The sequence below is a fragment of the Marmota flaviventris genome, chromosome 4 (genome assembly GCF_047511675.1).
Source record: "Marmota flaviventris isolate mMarFla1 chromosome 4, mMarFla1.hap1, whole genome shotgun sequence".
NCBI lineage: Eukaryota > Metazoa > Chordata > Mammalia > Rodentia > Sciuridae > Marmota > Marmota flaviventris.
In genome coordinates, this window is record NC_092501.1 from 26832975 (window position 1) to 26851889 (window position 18915).

At 53.4% G+C, this 18915-nt stretch overlaps 1 protein-coding gene across 1 annotated transcript; it reads left to right on the plus strand.

Moving 5' to 3' along the window:
• The first annotated feature begins 1662 nt into the window (after positions 1 to 1662).
• Pdzd7 (PDZ domain containing 7) lies at positions 1663 to 18243 on the plus strand. Its single transcript, XM_027930159.2, has 16 exons — positions 1663 to 1888; positions 5240 to 5380; positions 5665 to 5839; positions 6380 to 6556; positions 6830 to 6977; positions 8260 to 8320; positions 8721 to 9116; positions 9574 to 9771; positions 11595 to 11645; positions 12249 to 12418; positions 15355 to 15446; positions 15573 to 15664; positions 15769 to 15840; positions 16526 to 17095; positions 17383 to 17483; positions 17878 to 18243. The coding sequence occupies exons 1-16, from the start codon at positions 1663 to 1665 to the stop codon at positions 18241 to 18243; spliced, it is 3036 nt and encodes a 1011-aa protein (XP_027785960.2).
• Positions 18244 to 18915: the final 672 nt, after the last annotated feature.

The following is an 18915-nucleotide window of genomic DNA, read 5'->3' on the forward strand; positions in this document are numbered from 1 at the left end:
CCCCTGGGCTCCTACCCAGGTACCCATAAACTCCTCTCTCAGCACCTCAGTATTCAGCATCCCTTCGCAGCAGAGTTCCTATCGTGCCGCCCTCTTAGGCTCTCCCTCTCTGACCCCTTACTCCACTGTTTCCCCAGTATCTTTATACCTCAAACCCTCAGCGATGCACCACCGATCTTAGCTCCAGATGTGAATGGCCAGAAGGCTAACCTCCATCTGCATCTGAGGAAATACATCAGAAGTATTATTCCTTCCCCTAGTGTTCTGGGACAATTGCCCTGCCCTGCGACCTTTCCAGAACAGGGTGGCCTGGCAGACACCTTCTGACATAGAAGGAGGCAGGTGATAAAGGCAGCCTTCATACGCGCGGGCGCGCGCGCGCGCACACACACACACAGTTTACCCAGTCACCACACAACACACCTGCTAAATGCCCAGGCGCCACCCGGCGCTGTAGCTCGTCGCGGGCTCACACCCTGCTCTTTCCTGGTGAATCCCCCCCATGGAGGCCTCAGGAGTGACCACGAATGGGTGGCATTTCCAAGAGCCCGGGATAGCGTGGCCCGGAGAAGACAAGGTTCCAGAGGGATGGGGCGAGCCGAGAGCCAAGCCCTAGGTTCGCGTAACGGGTTGGGGCAGAGCCCTGTGGCCCCAGGACCAGGTGACCAGCGGCAGACCCCCGGCGACCAAGGGAGGTGCTGGAGGGAGTAACTGGTGGCCCCACTAGCCAATGGGAGCCCAGAGCTTCACAGACCAGCCCTATTCCCGCAGCCCCGCTGGGCGTGGGCGGGGTCGCTGGCTGCTGCACTGGCTGGCACTTGAGGGTGCACAAAACCCGCCGAGATCACACACCGGAGCAGGTGAGGGGGCCAAGCCAGTGAAATGGAGCCCAGGAGGGCCAGGCCTGGAGTAGGGGTTGTGTTCTGGGTACCAGATCTGCTCTGGGAGACTTGGCTCTGGGTTTTTCGCTGGGTATTGTGAGGCTCTGACCGGCAGATTCTCCGCCCAAGCGTGGGAAGGAGTCACGCAGCAGTTTTGAACCCTGAGCAGCTGCCTGCGGTCAGGGGATTTCTTGGGCCTGGGCTGCAGCTGTCCCAGGTCCTGAAGCCCTACGCTGAAGGTTGGCCCCTGTCCGCATACCCAGAAGAGGTAGGGCAATGAATTGTCCTGGCCCTTCATTTTCCCCACATTGCTGGAAGGCCAGGGGCTGCAATAATCCCATATCCACTCTCTCAACCTCTACTGAGGACTGGGGATGAGGTAAATGACTCAGCTGAGAGCAGAAATGCGGAGAGCTCCCCATACACCTTTTATATAAATGGCTCCAAAGGTCCAAAATGGTGCCTGGCCGTGGTCAACCCCTGGCCCAGGGTAGGAGAGGTGGGGAGCTGAGGGTCTAAGATATGGGAGGGCAGGATGCTCAAACCAGGGGGAGAAGTGGCAGTTCTGGGGACAGTAGGGCAATGTTCACACCCTCTCACCCAATCTATGCTCTCCCTGCCCAGGTCTGGAGCCTACCACACCTGAGAAGTGAGGGGTTCCACCTTTCTGAGACCTCACCCTGCACGGAAGGCTCATGGAGCTCAGAGCACTGGGAGCTGGCCTCTGGAGGGTTGGCAGATTCCTTCTGGACCTATAGGGTGCCACTCCAGTCCAGCCACCATGGCACATGGCTTCACAGCGGGCTTTGACCCACCAGGTCTAGGAGAACTCAGCTCTAGCTCTCTGAGCTCCCTCTCCTCCCGAGGCCACCTGGGCAGCGACTTCGGCTCCACCGCAACACGATACCTGTTGCGGAAGCAGCAGCGACTGCTGAATGGGCCCCCCCGTGGAATCCGAGCCTCATCACCCATGGGCCGTGTCATTCTCATCAACTCCCCCATCGAAGGTGGGTGTGGGGCCCAGTCACTAGCTTGGGCTGGGGAAGGCTGGGATAGAGGACAGCAGGAACTAAGTAGGAGGTGGTAAAGCCAATGATTGGGGGGAACTCAAGAGATAGGAGTCTTAGGGAAGTGAGGGCTCTGGGAACCCACATCTTCCTTGCTTACCCTTGCCTCTCCTCCAGGTCAAGACTTTAGGACTCTAAGATTGTAGACCAGAGTTAGAAGCTAGGGATAGGACAGCAGGGAAAGCTGTGTGTATAGTATGTTAGCCCTGGAGTGAACAAGGTTAGGTGTTGAACAGGCCCATTCCTCCCATGAACTCTGCTTTTCTCCAGATCCATTTATGTGTGCTTTGTGGGATGGAGCAGGATGGAAAAGGACATCTTCCAGCAACCAGCCAATTGTATGACCAGCTCTGTGCCTAACTATGAGGAGTCAGTGCCCAGGTTTCAGGGATCAAAACAAGGGCCTGAAGGTAGAGCAGCAAATGTTCAGTCAGAAGAGAAGAGAGAAGAGGGTTGAAGGAGGCCTAGGTCTGGGCCCTCAAAGAGGGTATGACCTAAGCTGGTGTAGTTACCTGATGCTGCAGTTATTGTATACCAATTCTATACCTACCCTGATTAGGTCCTGCAGAGGACCTAGAGAAATGAGCCTCACCTCCAGAAACATACATTGTAGCAGGACTTAGAGACACAGCAACAAAAACAGCTGGTATTGGGGTTCAGCTATCACCCATAGAGGTTAGAGTGAAAAGCTGGAGCATGTGAGGCAGGCACCTAGGAGATAGCCTGGTTGCAGCGACAGATGTGAGGCGGCAAAGATCTGGTGAACAAGACAGCACCCTGACTGCCAGGCAGGGAGCAGGGCCCTCTGGGCCTGGGCTTTCTGTGGGAAGGACCAGATAAATATCTCCAGCTCCTCTCCTCTTTCTTATCCAGCAGCACTCCTCTGACTGGATCTCAGATTGGACTTTTCAGGCCTTGCTCCTCCCCTCTGACCCAGCTGGGTGTCTCTGCCCCTGTCCCCAGAACATTCATGCCATCACCTACCACGATGTGCCTCACCTTCAGGTGAGCAGCAGGGCATTGCTGAGGGTCACTGTTGTCATTCTGGTCATGTAGCAGAAGTCCCCAGAGGAGCTAGGAGGTGTGTGTGGAAGGGAGTGAGGAGGCACTACCCTCATAGGTTTCACTCTGCTGAAAGAACTATGTAGCCAGCAGGTGGCAAAAGCCTGAAATCCCAGCTATTCCAGAGGCTGAGGCAGGAGGATCACAAGAGTCCAGTCTGGCGACTTAGTTTATATTTTGAGACCCTGTCTCAACGTAGCTCAGTGGTACAGCCTTACCTAGCATGCTTGACGCCCTGGGTTCAATGCCCAGCACCAAAAAAAAAAAAAAAACCGAAGACAAATCACTTGGCCTTACTCCTGAGTTTCTGGTTCTAGATCTGTGGTGAATCCCAAGAATTCACTTTTTTTTAACATGTCTACTGGTGATGTTGATGCTGCTGGTCCACACCACATCCCAGGAACTACTGTGACAGGGACTAACTGGCAGGAGGGCCAGGAGTCCAGGAAGGCTGCAGAGAGGGAATGAGGAAAGGAACTGGCCTATGCAGGTCGAGGCAAAGGTGTTGCAGGCAAAGGGGACACGGAAAGGGCTGGTTTCCAAGAGTAATAGGAAGGAGGTCAGTGTGGCCAAAGCCCGGTGAGGGAGGGGAGGGAAGTGGGCAGAGGAAGCCTGTGGGTGGCCTCACTGAGTCCAGGGAGGAGTTGGAGTTCCTCTAGAAGCTGGCAAAGGGACAGGAGTTGACATTTTTTATCAGGGGAGAGGCATGCCTTGCTATAAACACAGACTGGCCATGAAGAAGATGGAGAGGGCAAGAGCAGAAGGGGGCATATGGGCAATGGCTGTAGAGTTCCTGGAGGATGGGTGGGTGGCCAGGGCCAGGGCAGTGGAGGGAGAGAAGGTCCCATCCTTAGAGGACTCAGGCTTCTGGAGCTCAAACCTCAGAATAGGTATCACCTTGGCGCAGGGCCCTAGGGGCCCCCTGGGAGGGACTGAGGAGAAAGAGGGCTGGGGCTGGGAGCAAAAGACTCCTGGGCTGAGGCTGAAGTGTCCTGTGACTACAGTCTGCTGGGAAACCCCACAAGCTCCCAAGTCTCTGTCCTGCACTGTCCCTCCTAAGGCTGCCCTTAGGGACTTCTGTCTGAGCTGGCCATGCACTGTAACCTGATTTCGGCTAGATCAAATTGAAGTGTGTGTGTGTGTGTGTGTGTGTGTGTGTGTGTGTGTGTGTGTGATTTCTCCCTCTCAAATACCTCTAGGGTAAGCCTTTCTGAGAAGAAATCTCAGAAATGGACCCAACTCATCTGGGGCCCAACTTATCCTTAAGTTTTCTTGCTTTTCTCTTCCTGGAAGTTCTCCTCAAGGCCGGCCTCTGAGCCTGGCTCACTCCATCCCCTCCTCAGTGTCTCCTTTTCCTTCCATCCATTCAAATCCCGTCCATCAGTCCTCTAAGAAGCCTTTCCTGATAACTTGGGACCCAGGACACTCCCGTACCTTCTGATTTACCCCAGCACTGGATGGAGAAGTTAGCTCTGGGCACACCATGCAGCATGGTGATGTTTGGGGTTTCTTTCCCCAGGTAGCCAGGTAGTCCCTGCATGCTTACTCCCAGAATCACAGAGTCTAAGAGATAGAGGCCTCAACACTCCTTCCCAAACATCCCAGTTAGGGATTTACCAGGTCTGAGTTTGCATGCTGCTCACTAGCTGTCCCAGGAAACCCATTCCATTTCTGGCAGTTGCATATCTCAGAAAGTTTTTCCTTACAAAACATGCCTCCGTCTAACTCCACCACATGGGCTTGATTCTGCCCTCTGGGTTCCACTGACAAAAATATCTAATGCCTTCCAGAGCCTCACTCTACAGCTATTTGAAATTAGAGCTAATCTATCATTTCTGTTGCAAGCAGAAGAGGCCAGGCTCCCTTTGCTGTGTCCCAAAGAATGGAATTTGAACCTTCTTTGCCATCTTTCTGGGCCTCTGAGTGGCAGCCGTTTTAGAAATATGGGCACAGAATGCTCAGTAAACCTTACACACACACACACACACACACACACACACAACAGCAAAGGAGCAGGACTCCTGTCCTGATATCCTCACCTGCTTCCACACACTCCATGGCCCAGGGTCAAAATCACCCTAAATGGAACTTGGAAATTGATTCCCTCCCCTCAGTACTATGTGGCTCTGGCCAGTAATCCAGCTTTTGCAAGCCCCAATTTTGGGAACTTAGGGGCCCTCTGTGCCCAGAATGAACATGGGGATCATGCCTGTGTCCCCATTCCTGCAGCCAACAGTGATGAAAGTGACATCATCCACGCAGTCCGGGTGGAGAAGAGCCCAGCAGGGAGGCTGGGTTTCAGTGTGCGGGGAGGCTCTGAGCATGGCCTGGGCATCTTTGTCAGCAAAGTGGAGGAGGGGAGCAGTGCAGGTGAGTGATCCTGGGGGAGGATTGCTGGTTTAGGATGTTACCCCCATCTCAGGGGAGGCAGGGGATGCTGTGGGCAGCAATGAGGAAAAGTCCTCAGCTCTGGAAGGCTGATCTCATGGAAGATGGGGCCCACCCTTGGGCAGAGTGGATCAAGGGACAGAGATTCCTTAATAGGCAATACTCAGAGCCTACTCTGAAGATCTGCACCTTGAGGGAGGAAGCTCAGTACCCCAGGGAGCTCTGTCCAGTGGGGAGGTCAGCCTCCTCCCCACTCTCTGGCACAGAGCGGGCTGGCCTATGTGTGGGGGACAAGATCACAGAGGTGAACGGACTGAGCCTAGAGAGCACCACCATGGGCAGCGCAGTGAAGGTGCTGACGGGCAGCAGCCGCCTGCACATGATGGTACGGCGCATGGGCCGGGTGCCAGGCATCAAATTCTCCAAGGAGAAAACCACATGGTGAGCAGCCCCAGCCTTCCCAACCCACAACCACCCCTGAACAGGAGGAGCCAGAAACAGTGCAATCCCCAGGAAATAAAATGGGCCTGAGTCTCCCTCTTTGCCATACTTCAATGGCACTAACTGTCCAACACCAGGGCCCTCTTCGCTCATTGCTGCTGCTGTGAAACTAGGGCACAGCATCAGCACCTCCCTCATGGGGGCATTATAAGGAGTAGAAATGGGGCCCTAGGGCTGGGGGTGGTTCAGTATACAGTGCATACTCCCTGTGCCCCAGGCCCTGGGTTCCATCTCCAGCACCGAAAGAAAAAAAAAAAGATTTTTAAAAAATGGGGCACTGCATATTGTAGCTGTTCCATAAAAATGTGAGTAGGATGATTTCCCAGACTGAATACAACTTATGTCCCACTGAGGATCCTAGGCCTGGGATGTCCCCTGGAGGCAACCTCCCTTTCCCATGCAGCTATCAAGACTACTGGGAGGGGAGATGGGAGGTGGTGGCTGGGGACCCCACCTGAGGGCCCCTTGCTGCTGTTCCAGGGTGGATGTGGTGAACCGGCGGTTGGTGGTGGAGAAGTGCAGTTCCACTCCATCCAACAGCAGCTCGGAGGATGGTGCGCGGCGCATTGTCCACCTGTACACGACCTCTGACGACTTCTGCTTGGGCTTCAACATCCGAGGGGGCAAGGAGTTTGGCCTGGGCATCTATGTGTCCAAGTAAGGGCAGAGACAGGGTTGAAATGGAGTATCTAGAGGTTGGGCTGGGAATGGGGCTGGGATTGGGGCCTGGGGATGACCAACAAGTGAGGCATGGCCAACTACATGTCCAAATGAGGGCCCAGGTCAGGGGTGGACCTGATAAGGGATGTGGTCACCAGGAGGGGGGTCAAGGAGCATGACTAGGGCATTCCCATATCCAAGTGAAAGGGAACTAAATAGGGGTGAGGGAGACAGGCCAGAGTCTTATCAACTGACACCTGTCTGACCCAGAGTGGACCATGGTGGGCTGGCCGAGGAGAATGGCATCAAGGTGGGGGACCAAGTCTTGGCGGCCAACGGTGTCAGGTTCGACAACATCAGCCACAGCCAAGCCGTGGAGGTGCTGAAAGGCCAAACACACATCATGTTGACCATCAAGGTGGGCAGGACTCTGGGAGTTATGGAGAGGCCAGACTAGAAGAAGTATTTCCCAGACCACCCTTGTTCTTTATTGAGCTCCTTGCTCTCCCCTATGTGACATTTCCATAGCCAAGTGGAAAGGAGTTCTAATTCCCCTTTTGCAAAAGAAGACACTGAGGTTCAGAGAGGCATTGCAACTGAGGTTCAGAGAGGCCAGTGATTCTGCTGCTCAGTAGCCTAACCTGGCTCCAGTCCTCTCCCCAGATTCCTGAGGCAGCACCCTTTCTTCTGAATGGTGGAGACCTAGGGTTGAAGGAACAAATGTCCTGCCCACAAGGGTGGAGTGGTATCTGTGGCTTTGGGCAAAGACTTGGTGGTAGGCACCCTCAGGCCACAGGGCAAGGAGCCCTAGGCTAGGGCCAGAGATCAGATTTCAGGGGAGGCAGCTGTATTCATTATTCATGTAGGTCTCACGCTTGCCTGAGGATCAGGTCCTTCTCACTCTGGCTTCTGTAGAAGGTGATGCCTCACTCTTCCTTGGTGCCAATTGGTGGCCCCTGCTCTGCCTTCTCCTTCATCACCAGGCCTTTGCCCATCTCACCATTCAGTGCCTCCTCCACCCCCACTATTTCCCACCTCTCCCGCATCCCATTTCTCCCTTTCCTTCCTCAAATTATCCCAGACCCCCTCCTCACTCCTGCTCTGCCTCTTATTCATTCATTCAACAATATTTTTGAGGGTTGAGGGTATACCTCAGTGGTAGAGTTTTTGCCCAGCAGGCTTGAGGCCCTGGGTGCAATTTCCAACTCCACATAAAACAAAACAAAACTACAATATTTTGAGTACCTACTCTGTGCTGAATGCTATGCCAGGTACTGAGGCTGCATCAATGACAGGACAGCCAAGGTCTCTGCTCCTGGGGGGAAAAGGACAAACCAGATACTTGTAGACTGTGACAAACGCCACCAGGAAATTAACAGAGAGGTGGAATGGAGTAATTTGGGAAGATCCTTATAGGATCTTAGCCAGGGGACATCAGGGCAGGTCTCTCTGAGGAAGTGACAAAGAGCAAGAATGAGCTAGCCACATAATGAGCTGAAGGAAGAGAAAACAGGCAGAAGGGAGGGCAGGTGCAGAGATCCTGTGGTATAAAGGAACTTGGCATGATTAGAAATGAAGTGGCCAATGTTGCTAGAGCACAGTGGATTCAGAAGGGAGAAATGGAAATTAAGGTTTACTCCTGTCCCATTTCTCACCCTCCCTTCTCACCTGTTCCTCCTATCCCACCATGACCTCCCCAGGAGACAGGCCGGTACCCTGCCTACAAGGAGATGGTTTCTGAGTACTGTTGGCTGGACCGATGTAAGTGGCTTAAGTCCTCAAATTTGGAGGGAAAGGGGCTAAGACCCAAGAGTGGGGCCAGGGTCTCTGAAAAAGAAAGGACAGGGACCAAGATCTACTCAAGACCCTCACATAACCCAGAGCGGCTTCTAGGACCCCCCTGATGTCTTGCAGATTCAATTTCAGGCTCTTCTAGGGCCTTGAGGCCCAGAGAGTGAACAGAGAAGTGCTCTGTCTGAGGTTTCTCATAAGACAGAGGCAGGATTGCGTAGCAGCTTGTGGCTTTAACCTTAGTAGCTGCCTGGCCTTCGTTCCTCTACCCGCAAGCCCCGGGGTGATCTGCAAGCCTCACAGGGTGCTGAGGCAAACCCGTCATATGCCCAGGTGCTGCATATGCCCCTGCCTTCCCATCTCCCTGCAGTGAGCAATGGGGTGCTGCAGCAGCTGTCACCTACCTCTGAGAGCAGCTCCAGTGTCTCCTCATATGCCTCCAGCGCCCCCTATAGCTCAGGCTCCCTGCCCTCGGACCGCATGGATGTCTGCCTGGGGCCTGATGACCTGGGCAGCCAAGGACCAGGTTGGGGGCGGGCGGACACAGCCATGCAGACGGAGCCTGATGTGGGGGGCCGTGTGGAGACTTGGTGTAGCGTGCGGCCCACAGTCATCCTCAGAGACACAGCCATCCGTTCTGAAGGACCCCCTCCTGCCTGCCGCCTTGACTCTGCCCTCTCAGAGTCCCCCAAGACTGCTTTGCTGCTGGCCCTTAGCCGACCCCGGCCCCCCATCACACGCTCCCAGAGCCACCTGACCCTATGGGGTACGTGGGGAATGGGAGGTTGCTGCTTTCTCTATAGTCCCTGGTCCAAAACTGCTCATTCTGTCCCTCTTGCCTCAGATCTTGGCCCAGGCTCAGCCCTAAAGCATACTCATCCCATGCTCTGGGTTCCATTTTAAGCCAGACCTGGGCCGCAAACCTGTTCTTAGTCCTACCCCAACTTTGATCTCCAAACCCGCCCTCACCCCTGTCCTTTCAATCTGGAGTGCCCAGGCCTGTTCTCCCCAGCCCCAGATTCCTTACACGGCTGCACTTGTGTGATTCTGGGAGAGGTGGAAACTGGAGGAGGAACCCCCCATACCCTTCCCCACCCTGCACGAGTGCAGATCCTGTCTGCCACCCCCACTCTCCCTTTTCTCTGCCCCTTCCCACACCCCTGCCCCTCGTCCTTCCCTTCTGCCCACCCTCCAGCCCCCCGGGTGCTCCCTCGTGTCTGCAGAGGAGAAGAAACAGCGGAAGAAGGAGAAGTCGGGGTCCCCTGGGGAGAAGGGGGCCCTGCAGCGCTCCAAGACTCTGATGAACCTCTTCTTCAAGGGAGGGCGGCAGGGGCGGCTTGCAGGGGATGGGCGCAGAGAGGCCTGGACACTGGACAGCAGGAGCCCAGCCAAAGCCCGCCCTCGCCTGGACCTGGAGAAAGGTAGGTGCTGGATTGACCAGGCAGGGAAGATGGGGCAAAGTCCGCCAGCTGGGGCCTCTGGCACACCGCCTCACCACTCAACCTGGAGAGCCTAGTTTTCCTCATAGATTCAATAGGAGTAATAATGCCTGTTTCTTTAGAATACTGGGGAATAAGTGAGTTAGCAAATGTAAATCACATTGTCTGGCACACAGAAGGTGCTCGGAAAATGTGGTGGTCATTGTCATCTTGCCTTACCTCCCTTTGTACAGAAAGGAAAAGTGACAGAGTTGCAACACAGCAAGGAAGTAGAAGACCTTGGCTCAGAGCCCAGTGCCCTTGGTGGTGGCAGTAGTGGGGCTTGCTTTTGCCAGCCATCTAGCTTCTCAGGCCCAATCAAATTCTAGAATCATTGAGCAAGACCATTTCTAGATCAAGGCCCACGCTGTACTCACATGAGGCTTCCCACCCACGAGATGGCTGTCCTCCCTGGTAAGGCTCAACATCCAGGCCAAGAGTGGATGAGTTAAGACTCTTAGAGCTGCCTTTGACAGAAACTTAACCAAACTCACCTCTTGGGGCTGTGGCCATGGCTCAGAGGTAGCACACTTGCAAGGCAGGTGTCAGGCACTGGGTTCGATTCTCAGTACCACATATAAAATAAATAAATAAAAGTCTATCAACAGCTAAAAAATATTTTTTTAAAAAAAGTCACCTCTTGCTGGGCATGGTGGTGCATGCCTATAATCCCAGTGACTCAGGAAGTTGAGGCAGGAGGATCACAAGTTCCAGGCCAGTCTCAGCTATTTAACAAGGACCTAAGGAGATTTTTTTATTTAAAAAAGAGCTGAGGATGTTGCTCAGTGGTTAACCACCTCTGGGTTCAATCCTTGGTACCAAAAAAAAAAAAAAAAAAAAAAAGACCTCTTAGCTCAGGTACTGACTTAGGCAGGTCTAAAGGTCTGAAAAATATCACTACATGTGTCCATTGGTCTTTTGGTTCCATTTTCTGGTGAGTTGATTTGCCATCATTCGGGCTTTACTGACTTGATAAGATGGCCACTATTATTTCGCAATCCCCAGGGAAAAGTAGTTTCTCCTGAAGTAGTTCCAGCTAAGTCTCATGAACCTGTCTCTCATCCCCACTGGGATCACAAACCATGCTAAACAAACCACAGTGATGTGGGAGACAAAGTGTTTTTGCTGGCCAGCCTGGGTCACATGCCTACCCCAGAGTACATGGGCTGAGAATGGGGACATTGGTCCCCAGGAGACCATTAGGGTGAGGTTTCCAGAAAAGGGGAGTGGATGTTGGGTAGGTGAAAACAATCAGAGAAAGAGGAGCTGGATGCTGCCCCACTCTGGATTTGGATGTTCTGGGGCATCAAGGTGTCAGTTCCATAGGAGAGACAGCCCTCCAAATTAGGGCCAACCCCCCACCCCTTCACCTCTCTCTTCCCACAGCTCCCAGGACACTGCTCTCTCCTGGTTCTCAGCTCACCTCTCTGGTCACTCTTATCTATCTTTTGAAGGCTCCTCTTTTCTCCTCTGACCCTTGAAGGTAGGTACCCCAGGCTCTGTCCTTGGGGTTCTTTTCTCCTTCTTTCAAATGAATCTCCCTGAGCAGCGCTCACACTGAATCCTCTCTTGATCCAAAATCTTCATTGACTCTCTGTTGCCTAAGAGTGAAGTCCCTAGCTGAGCATGACCTTCAAGCCCCTGGGGTCCAGTTCTCTTGTCTCTGGATCCAACCTACTTACATCCTGAATGCTCCATTTCAGTCAGTACTGAGTCCCTCCCAACCCTTTTTCCAGAGCCTGCCTGAGCCTTTTTCTTCTTCACAGCAGGGGGAGTTGGGCCTGTACAGAAGTTTGTCACCTGGAGACTGAGACGTGGTAATTCATGCATGTCTTTCCCAAGGCCTGGTCAACAGTAGGGTGGAGATAAGGGTGCATGTTGGGGCCGGTTTGATGGCTTTGGACTAAAATCTGTTGGGCTCGAGCAAGGACTATCAGGCAAAGAGGTACATATTGGGGGCAGTTCAAAGAATTGGTCTAAACTTACTTACCATACCCAACTAGAAAAGATAGGGTTGCACATAGATAGGGGGATACATTTTGAGGGTTTGTGCTGAGTCTCCCAGAGAGATATCTAGGGTCAATGAGAAAGTCTGTGATAGGGCTTCCAATGAGGAACAGACTAGTATGACAGTGTATTTTTAGGGGGCACAGAGATCACTGGGCCAAGACTCCATTAAGGAGTAGACTGGTGTAGGGGTGGGTTTGGGGACTAAAGGCTGGGGTTGGTACTCCACTGGAGGGCAGGTTGCTGTGGAAGGCCATACTGGGGAATATATGGACTAGGCTAGAATTTCATGCTAGGTACCTGGGCCTCTCAGCTGGCCTGTTTCTTCAGGCCTGACCCCTGGTAGGGAAGCCCACCCACCCCGACAGTTCCCGCTCCTCCATCACATCCTTTTGCCCCTCCCTGCCCTGCAGACCGGGAGAGGAGCCAGGCCCTGATCTCTGCCAGGTCCGGGAGCCCCTCTAGCCAGCTTCCCAATGAGCAGGTGCAGGCCTGGGAGAGCCGGCGGCCACTCATTCAGGACCTGGCCCGGCGGCTGCTGACAGATGATGAGGTGCTGGCAGTCACCCGTCACTGCTCACGGGTAAGCCCCCAGCCCTCCCATAGCTGTGGCCCACAGTGGCTCACTCACCTAGCCCCTTATTCATTCAGGCCACTGTCTATTGAGCAGTACCTGGGCTTGATTCTGAGAGGCCAGCAGTCAGTAAAAGAAAAATACACCTCTCTCTTTCTCTCTCTCTCTCTCTCTCTCTCACACACACACACACACACACACATACACACACACAAACACACACACAGAGCAATCTCACAGGAAAGGGAGCTATATGATAACTAGATCCTAAACACCCCTAGTAACAAATCACTCAAGATGCTGTGAAGGAGAAAAACATAAAAGATAACCCCGGAGAGGTACACATTAGGTGGCATGGTCTAGGAAGGCCTCCTTGAGGAGGTGACATTTAAACCGAGGAGAAGAGAAAAGGTGGACAGGTGATGAGTGAGTGGAAGTTAGTCCCTCTAAGCCCCCACCCAGCCTTATCCCCCTTGTCACCTTTTATTCCTGGGACAGTCAGTAGATCCAGCCCTATGCAAAGTCCCCTTTTTCTTTTTCTTTTTTTTTTAACAAGAGAAAACAAAGTCCCCTTCTGTTACCCAAGTAACTAAGTTACTTACTTACCCACGTAAGCAATCCTACACCATTATTCTGGTCTCTTCTACTTGAAACAGAACCCAAGGACCCTAGGGCAGGGTGGGTGTCAGCTTTTGGGGAGGCTATGTGGTGCAGCTCGCCCGCTCTAAGAGGACTGGAAGATTCTGTCCTATCCTTTGTCTCAGGAATCCCTGGAGTTCTGTGGGTTCTGCTCAGCTTGTGCAGGCTGAGGGGTTTCAGAGAGTCATGTGCAGATTCCTCCAACCCACCTTGCTCAGAGTGATGTTGTATATCAGTGTAATATCTGCATTGGCATGTCTGTGGGCTAGGGCTACTTGATTTGTGTCAACATGACTGCATGATTTTATCTATGTATGGGCTTGTATGTATCTGGCTAGCGCATGTTTGTGTCCAGGTATTGTCACCTGGACCCTAAGATGTGGTCATTCATGTATCCCTTTACTAAGGCCTGGTTCACAGTAGAGCTGCAGATCGGGGTGCATGTTGGGAGGCAGCTACTGGACTCAGAATTAAACTCAGTAGGTGTCACACTCAGCTCTGTGTGCTAAGTACAGCTGTTATTCACCAACCTTCAGGGATCTTGTACCTCTGGGATGTGGCCACTAGGTGGGGTTCTGTGTCTGTTTCTTTGGCCAATGCCTTTCCCCTTCATCCCTCCACTCTGCAGCCCTCAAGTCAGGACATGTACTCACTTTGTCCCCATATCACCTGCAGGCTCTACATACTGCCTGACCCAGTCCCCTCCACCACCCTCTGGGATGAATCCAGCCCTCAGGGATCAATAAAGTTCCTCTGATGCCTGGGCTATAAAGCCCTGAACCTCAGGCCTCCCTTTTCTCTCCCCTCTGAGCCATCGCTACACAGCCATGAGACCAAAATACCTCTGTGCTCACTCCATGGTCCCCAAGCCACCTCTTGACCACTTATATTTGGCAGAATAGAATATAAGTTGCTTATCCTCACATTTAAGGCCCTCTCTGAGGTCACCTCTCAACACCTTTCCCATTGTCTTCCATGGCCACCACTTTGGCCTGAACAGGTTACTAACTAAGCAACTTCAGGGAGGACTAGTCACAGCGCTCACCACTGTGCAGCCCTACGTGGAGGCTCCTTGTGGACCCCATAGCCACACTAAACCTGTTTACTCATTGTTCCTCTTCGCCTTTGGAGCACTTGCCTCCCTGATCTGTTCTTTCAGAATCTGAGTAAAGGCCACCATCTCCAGGAAGCCCACTCAGATCCTCCACTTCTGAAACCCCCGTTGCCCCACTGCCAGGAATTTATGGTTCATTTGCCCTGTGTTCCCACTAGACTGAGTTTCCGAGGATTGGGGACAGGGGTCTTCATTATTTTGTCTCCACTGCCCAGTACAGGGCCTGGATGCTGAATGATTTGTGGACTTGATGTATGTACACACAAGTGGCTGTTTCTGTGTCATTTGCATGTCTTTCTTCAGACAACAAGGAGTGTATTGTGGTTTGTGTATGTATGAATCCCTGTGACTGCGTGAGGTTTAGGGCCACACACGACGTTTTTATTTATTTCCAGCTATTTATGAATGGAAATGACTCACTATGACCACCAGAGGATGCGCTCTCCCTGTCTATGCCCATAAAAGAGGTTCTCTGTGTGCATGTCCCTGAATCTGTCTCCCTCTCGCCACCAGGGGGAAGTATTCTGCCCAAGTAGGGTGGCTCCCAGTGTTCAGTTCTCCAGTCTGTGGGGTGTGGCATCCGCGTTGGTGGCATCCAGGCAGTGCCAGGCAGAAGGGTACTGACTGAAGAAGCTTTTTGAGGAGCCACCCCTTCCCCAAGGTCCCCATTCCAGCTCCAAACAAAGGGTCAGGCCCACAGCCTAGTGTTGGGCTCAAATTCCTTCCTTCTGTCAGGAGTTGGGGGTGGGGAGGAGAGTGGACTCCCTGCTCATCCTTTAATGCCACCAGAGCAGGGAAGAGCCAGATATCTCCGGTTGCAGTCCTTCCTCACATTTCCTTATCTGTGTTGCTTTGAGCAAAGTCCCCTCTGAGCCTCAGTTTACTCATTCATAAAATAGAAATAGTTAATGTCATCTCTCAGGGTGGTTAAGTGAGAAGCCACATGTAAAAGGCTTAGAAAAGTGTCTGTCCCAAAGCTATTATTGTTCCTGCCATTTATTATGGATCTGTTATTACTTCAGGCTTCCACAAGGTCACCAAGATAAGACCATCCTCTAGACCCTGGGGTGGACTGAACATTTCCCAAAACATGGAGGGTCGAATGGGTCCCAAGGCCCCTATGTGCTCTGGTTTCCCCTGGCCCACCTGTGAAGTCCCTACTTTGTCTGACCTGTGGTGCCTCTATCTGCAGTATGTGCATGAGGGTGGTGTGGAGGACCTGGTGAGGCCCCTGCTGGCTATTCTGGACAAGCCTGAGAAGCTCCTGCTGCTGCGGGACATCAGGTGGGGAGGGGCTTGAGGAGTGGGGGCAGGAGGGGATCCCTGATACCTCAACATCCCCAGGGAGGAAGCTCCTCCAGTTACCTCAACAACTGAACTCTGCTCACCCACATCTCTTGCTTCTTCTAGGAGTATGGTGGCCCCCACGGACCTGGGCCGCTTTGACAGTATGGTGATGCCCGTGGAGCTGGAGGCTTTTGAGGCCCTCAAGAGCAGGGCAGGTCAGCAGCTGGGGGCCAGGACTACAGGATCCTGAGCCCAGGTGGGGGTGGGGCCAGCAGAAGTTGCTAACCTGCCTTACTTCTGACTTGTTCTCTCCAACCAGTACGGCCTCCTGCTTTGAGACCAGCCCGGCAGGACACGCCACCCAAACGTCACCTCATCACCCCTGTGCCTGGTCAGTTGGAATCTCAAAACCCAAGGAGGGGGCACAACCCGGGTAACGTTAGGAAAGAGAAGGGGCCTTCCATCCCTGCCCCCAAATGGGGTCCTCATGGCTTCAGAGGCCCATTGAAGGAAAGCCCTTGTCCATTTTCATCCCATCCACTTACCACCTGCACTGTTACTCACTTCACAGCTGCTTTTAAACCTGCTGGCTTTTTAAATCCAGTCTCATTCTATGTGATAATATTGGAGAAATTATCAGTTCAAGCTGTTCAGGATGGCACACACCTGTATCCCATAACTTGAGAGGCTGAGGCAGGAGGATTGCAAGTTCAAAGTCAGCTTCAGCAACTTAGCGAGGCCCTAAGCAAGTCAGCCAGGCCCTAAGCAACTCAGCAACTCTCAAAATATAAAATAAAAAGGTCTGGGGGGATGTTGCCCAGTGGTTAAGCACCCCTGAGTTCAATCACCAGTATCAAAAAAAAAAAAGGAAAGAGAAAGAAAGAAATGTATTATAATAGAATGTATTAAAATGTGACTATAATAGATCATACTTGTCTGTCCCAGTGGGCAGTGGGCCTGAGCAAATGCAGGTCTGGTTCTCATAGGCCACACACAAAGGCAAGACCTGGTGGCTGGAAAGGTGGTCTGAGGTGGGAGGCCAGGAGGCAACAGCCTGACCTTGGCCTCTTCCCCAGATAGCCGTGGAGGTTTCTACCTGCTGCCTATGAACGGTTTCTCTGAAGAAGAGGATGGGGAGCTGAGGGAGCAGCTGGGGGGCCTCAAGGTCTCCCTGAGTGCCTCGGCTCCCCACCACCCTCATCAAGGGATCCCCCCTCTCCAAGATGTGCCAGTAGATGCCTTCACACCATGCAGAAGCACATGTACACCCTCTCCCCCACCACCCCCTGTCGCTCCCCGGCCACCGCGGCCTAACTGGCTGCTGACAGAACCCCAGAGCCAGAGCCAGGGCCAAGCCCAGGGTCGAAGCAGAAGCCACAGCAGGGGTCAAGGCAAGTCCCCTGGGTGCAGGCGCTCCCCTTCCCCAGCACCCATCCCCACCTCCAGCGCAGCCAATGGGCGCTACCACAGGCCTCGGAAGGCCAGGCCCCCTCTGCCACGACCCCTGGATGGGCAGGTGGCTAAGGTGGGGGCCAGGCAAGGTCCTTCAGAGAATGGATCCGGCAGGGGAGCTGAGGAGGCAGCCATGAAGGCCCCCAGTGGGGAGCTGAGGACAATCACACTGTCTAAAATGAAGCAGTCCTTGGGTGAGTGCAGGGTGGACTGCACTGGCGGGGTAGACTCCTGGGTTTGGGTGGTTGGTGAACTTGAATTTCAAGATCTGCCTGGGCATAGGAAAAGAACCTCGGGTAAAGGGAAATCTAGATTTGGGAGAGTTGGAATTTGAAGGATTTGGGAGTTGAGACTTGAGCAATAACAGAACCTGGGGTTTGGGAGAAGTTGGGGGTCCTGGATTTTGGGATGAGGTCCTAGGTTCCTCCTGGGATTTGGGGGTATGGCTATATTCTCACCCAGAGCCTTTGACCCTCTCTAGGCATCAGTATTTCAGGGGGCATCGAGTCCAGGGTGCAGCCCATGGTGAAGATAGAGAAGATCTTCCCAGGGGGTGCCGCCTTTCTCAGCGGGGCCCTGCAGGTAGGTGAAGTCCACTCCCTAGGCCCAGAGCTGAAGTCTGGCAAGGTGTGGGGCTGCTTCATCCAGACATGTTCAGACCAGGTTGTGGGAAGAAGCTTGGGAGCACAGGGGTCAGGAGAATAGGCCTAAGGGGAAAATCTGTCCCCTGATGCTAGCCTAGGCCTGAGGGACGGCCCATCCTGTTCCACCCTGGGCCTCAAGGAACAAAAGGCCATTGTCTATGCCCCACCCTGCCCCCAACGGCTCCAGGCACAAAAGTCCCATTGTCCATCTCCTGAACCCAGTTGGGGGAGGAGTATCCTAGCCAGTGGAGGTGAGAGGACACTGCCTTCAGGTTAGGTGGTAGGGTGGGAGTGACCCAGGGAGTGCCATGACTCTCCCATCCTGATCCCAGGCTGGTTTCGAGCTTGTGGCAGTGGATGGAGAGAGCCTGGAGCAGGTGACCCACCAGCGAGCAGTGGACACCATCCGCAAGGCTTATAGAAACAAGGCTCGGGAACCCATGGAGCTTGTGGTCAGGGTCCCTGGGCCTGGTCAGCTCCCCTTACCCCCTGACCTGTCAGTTCTTACTAGTCAGCACCCTCCTCCTGATCCTCCCTCTGCCCACCCACCCCCTGATGCTACTCCAGTTCCCTCCCACTGGCTCCCAAAATCTTCCATGAGTGCCAGGACCCATCCTACAGAGAAGGCCAGACTTCTCCAGAGGACTCCTAGCCCAATACCTTCCCCAACCCTCCAGACTCCTGAAACTAACCCCTGACCCCTCCCCCCAGATTCCCAAGGACTGTTTCCACTGGCCTCAGATGCCCCCCCCCTCCCCCCGCCCTCCCACCACTGAATCCAAGTCTTCCTTTTCTCTCTGGGACCTCTCTTGTGAAACTCCTGGGGACTCAGGAACATCTTGGTCCTGCTTGCCTTGTCTACTAGAGCTCCACACTGCTAGCTCTGCTCCCCTCCCGGCTGTCAATTACACTCCGCCCTTTCCAGATAAACCTGGTGTCCATCATGGACAAAGTGCTAACAGGCAGCCTGTCACCTACACTCACTGCCCCTCCAAACTCCTAAGACAAGGAGGGGAGTGAAAAACTCAAGGTCTGGAGCCTAGGATTGGTGGGCATCTTCTCATGTCCCCTCTCCCCCACCCCCAATTCCCTAAAGAATTGAGGGACAAAAACTGATGAGACTCCTCAAGGGGTCAATGCATCCACCCCCCAGTTCCAAGTAGCATTCAGTGCAAGAGACAAGATAGAAAGCTTTTCCAGTTCCTAACAGAGACACTTTCATGCTGTGGTACACTAGGACCTCACTTTCTGCTGGACTTGTCCTTCCCCCATGGCCCTTCCTCTCCTTAGTTAGAGCTATGAGAGGTGTGGGAGTTGCCAGCAAACAATGAAGGGATGGAGGTCAAACAAGTTCCTCCAGCACTCGTTTA

Coding starts and splice junctions, on each gene's coding strand:
- Pdzd7 (XM_027930159.2), top strand. CDS start 1,663: ATGGCACATGGCTTCACAGCGGGCTTTGACCCACCAGGTCTAGGAGAA. Junction 9,772..11,594: donor TCGCCTGGACCTGGAGAAAG/GTAGGTGCTGGA, acceptor TCTTCTTCACAG/CAGGGGGAGTTGGGCCTGTA. Junction 15,447..15,572: donor CTGCTGCTGCGGGACATCAG/GTGGGGAGGGGC, acceptor TGCTTCTTCTAG/GAGTATGGTGGCCCCCACGG.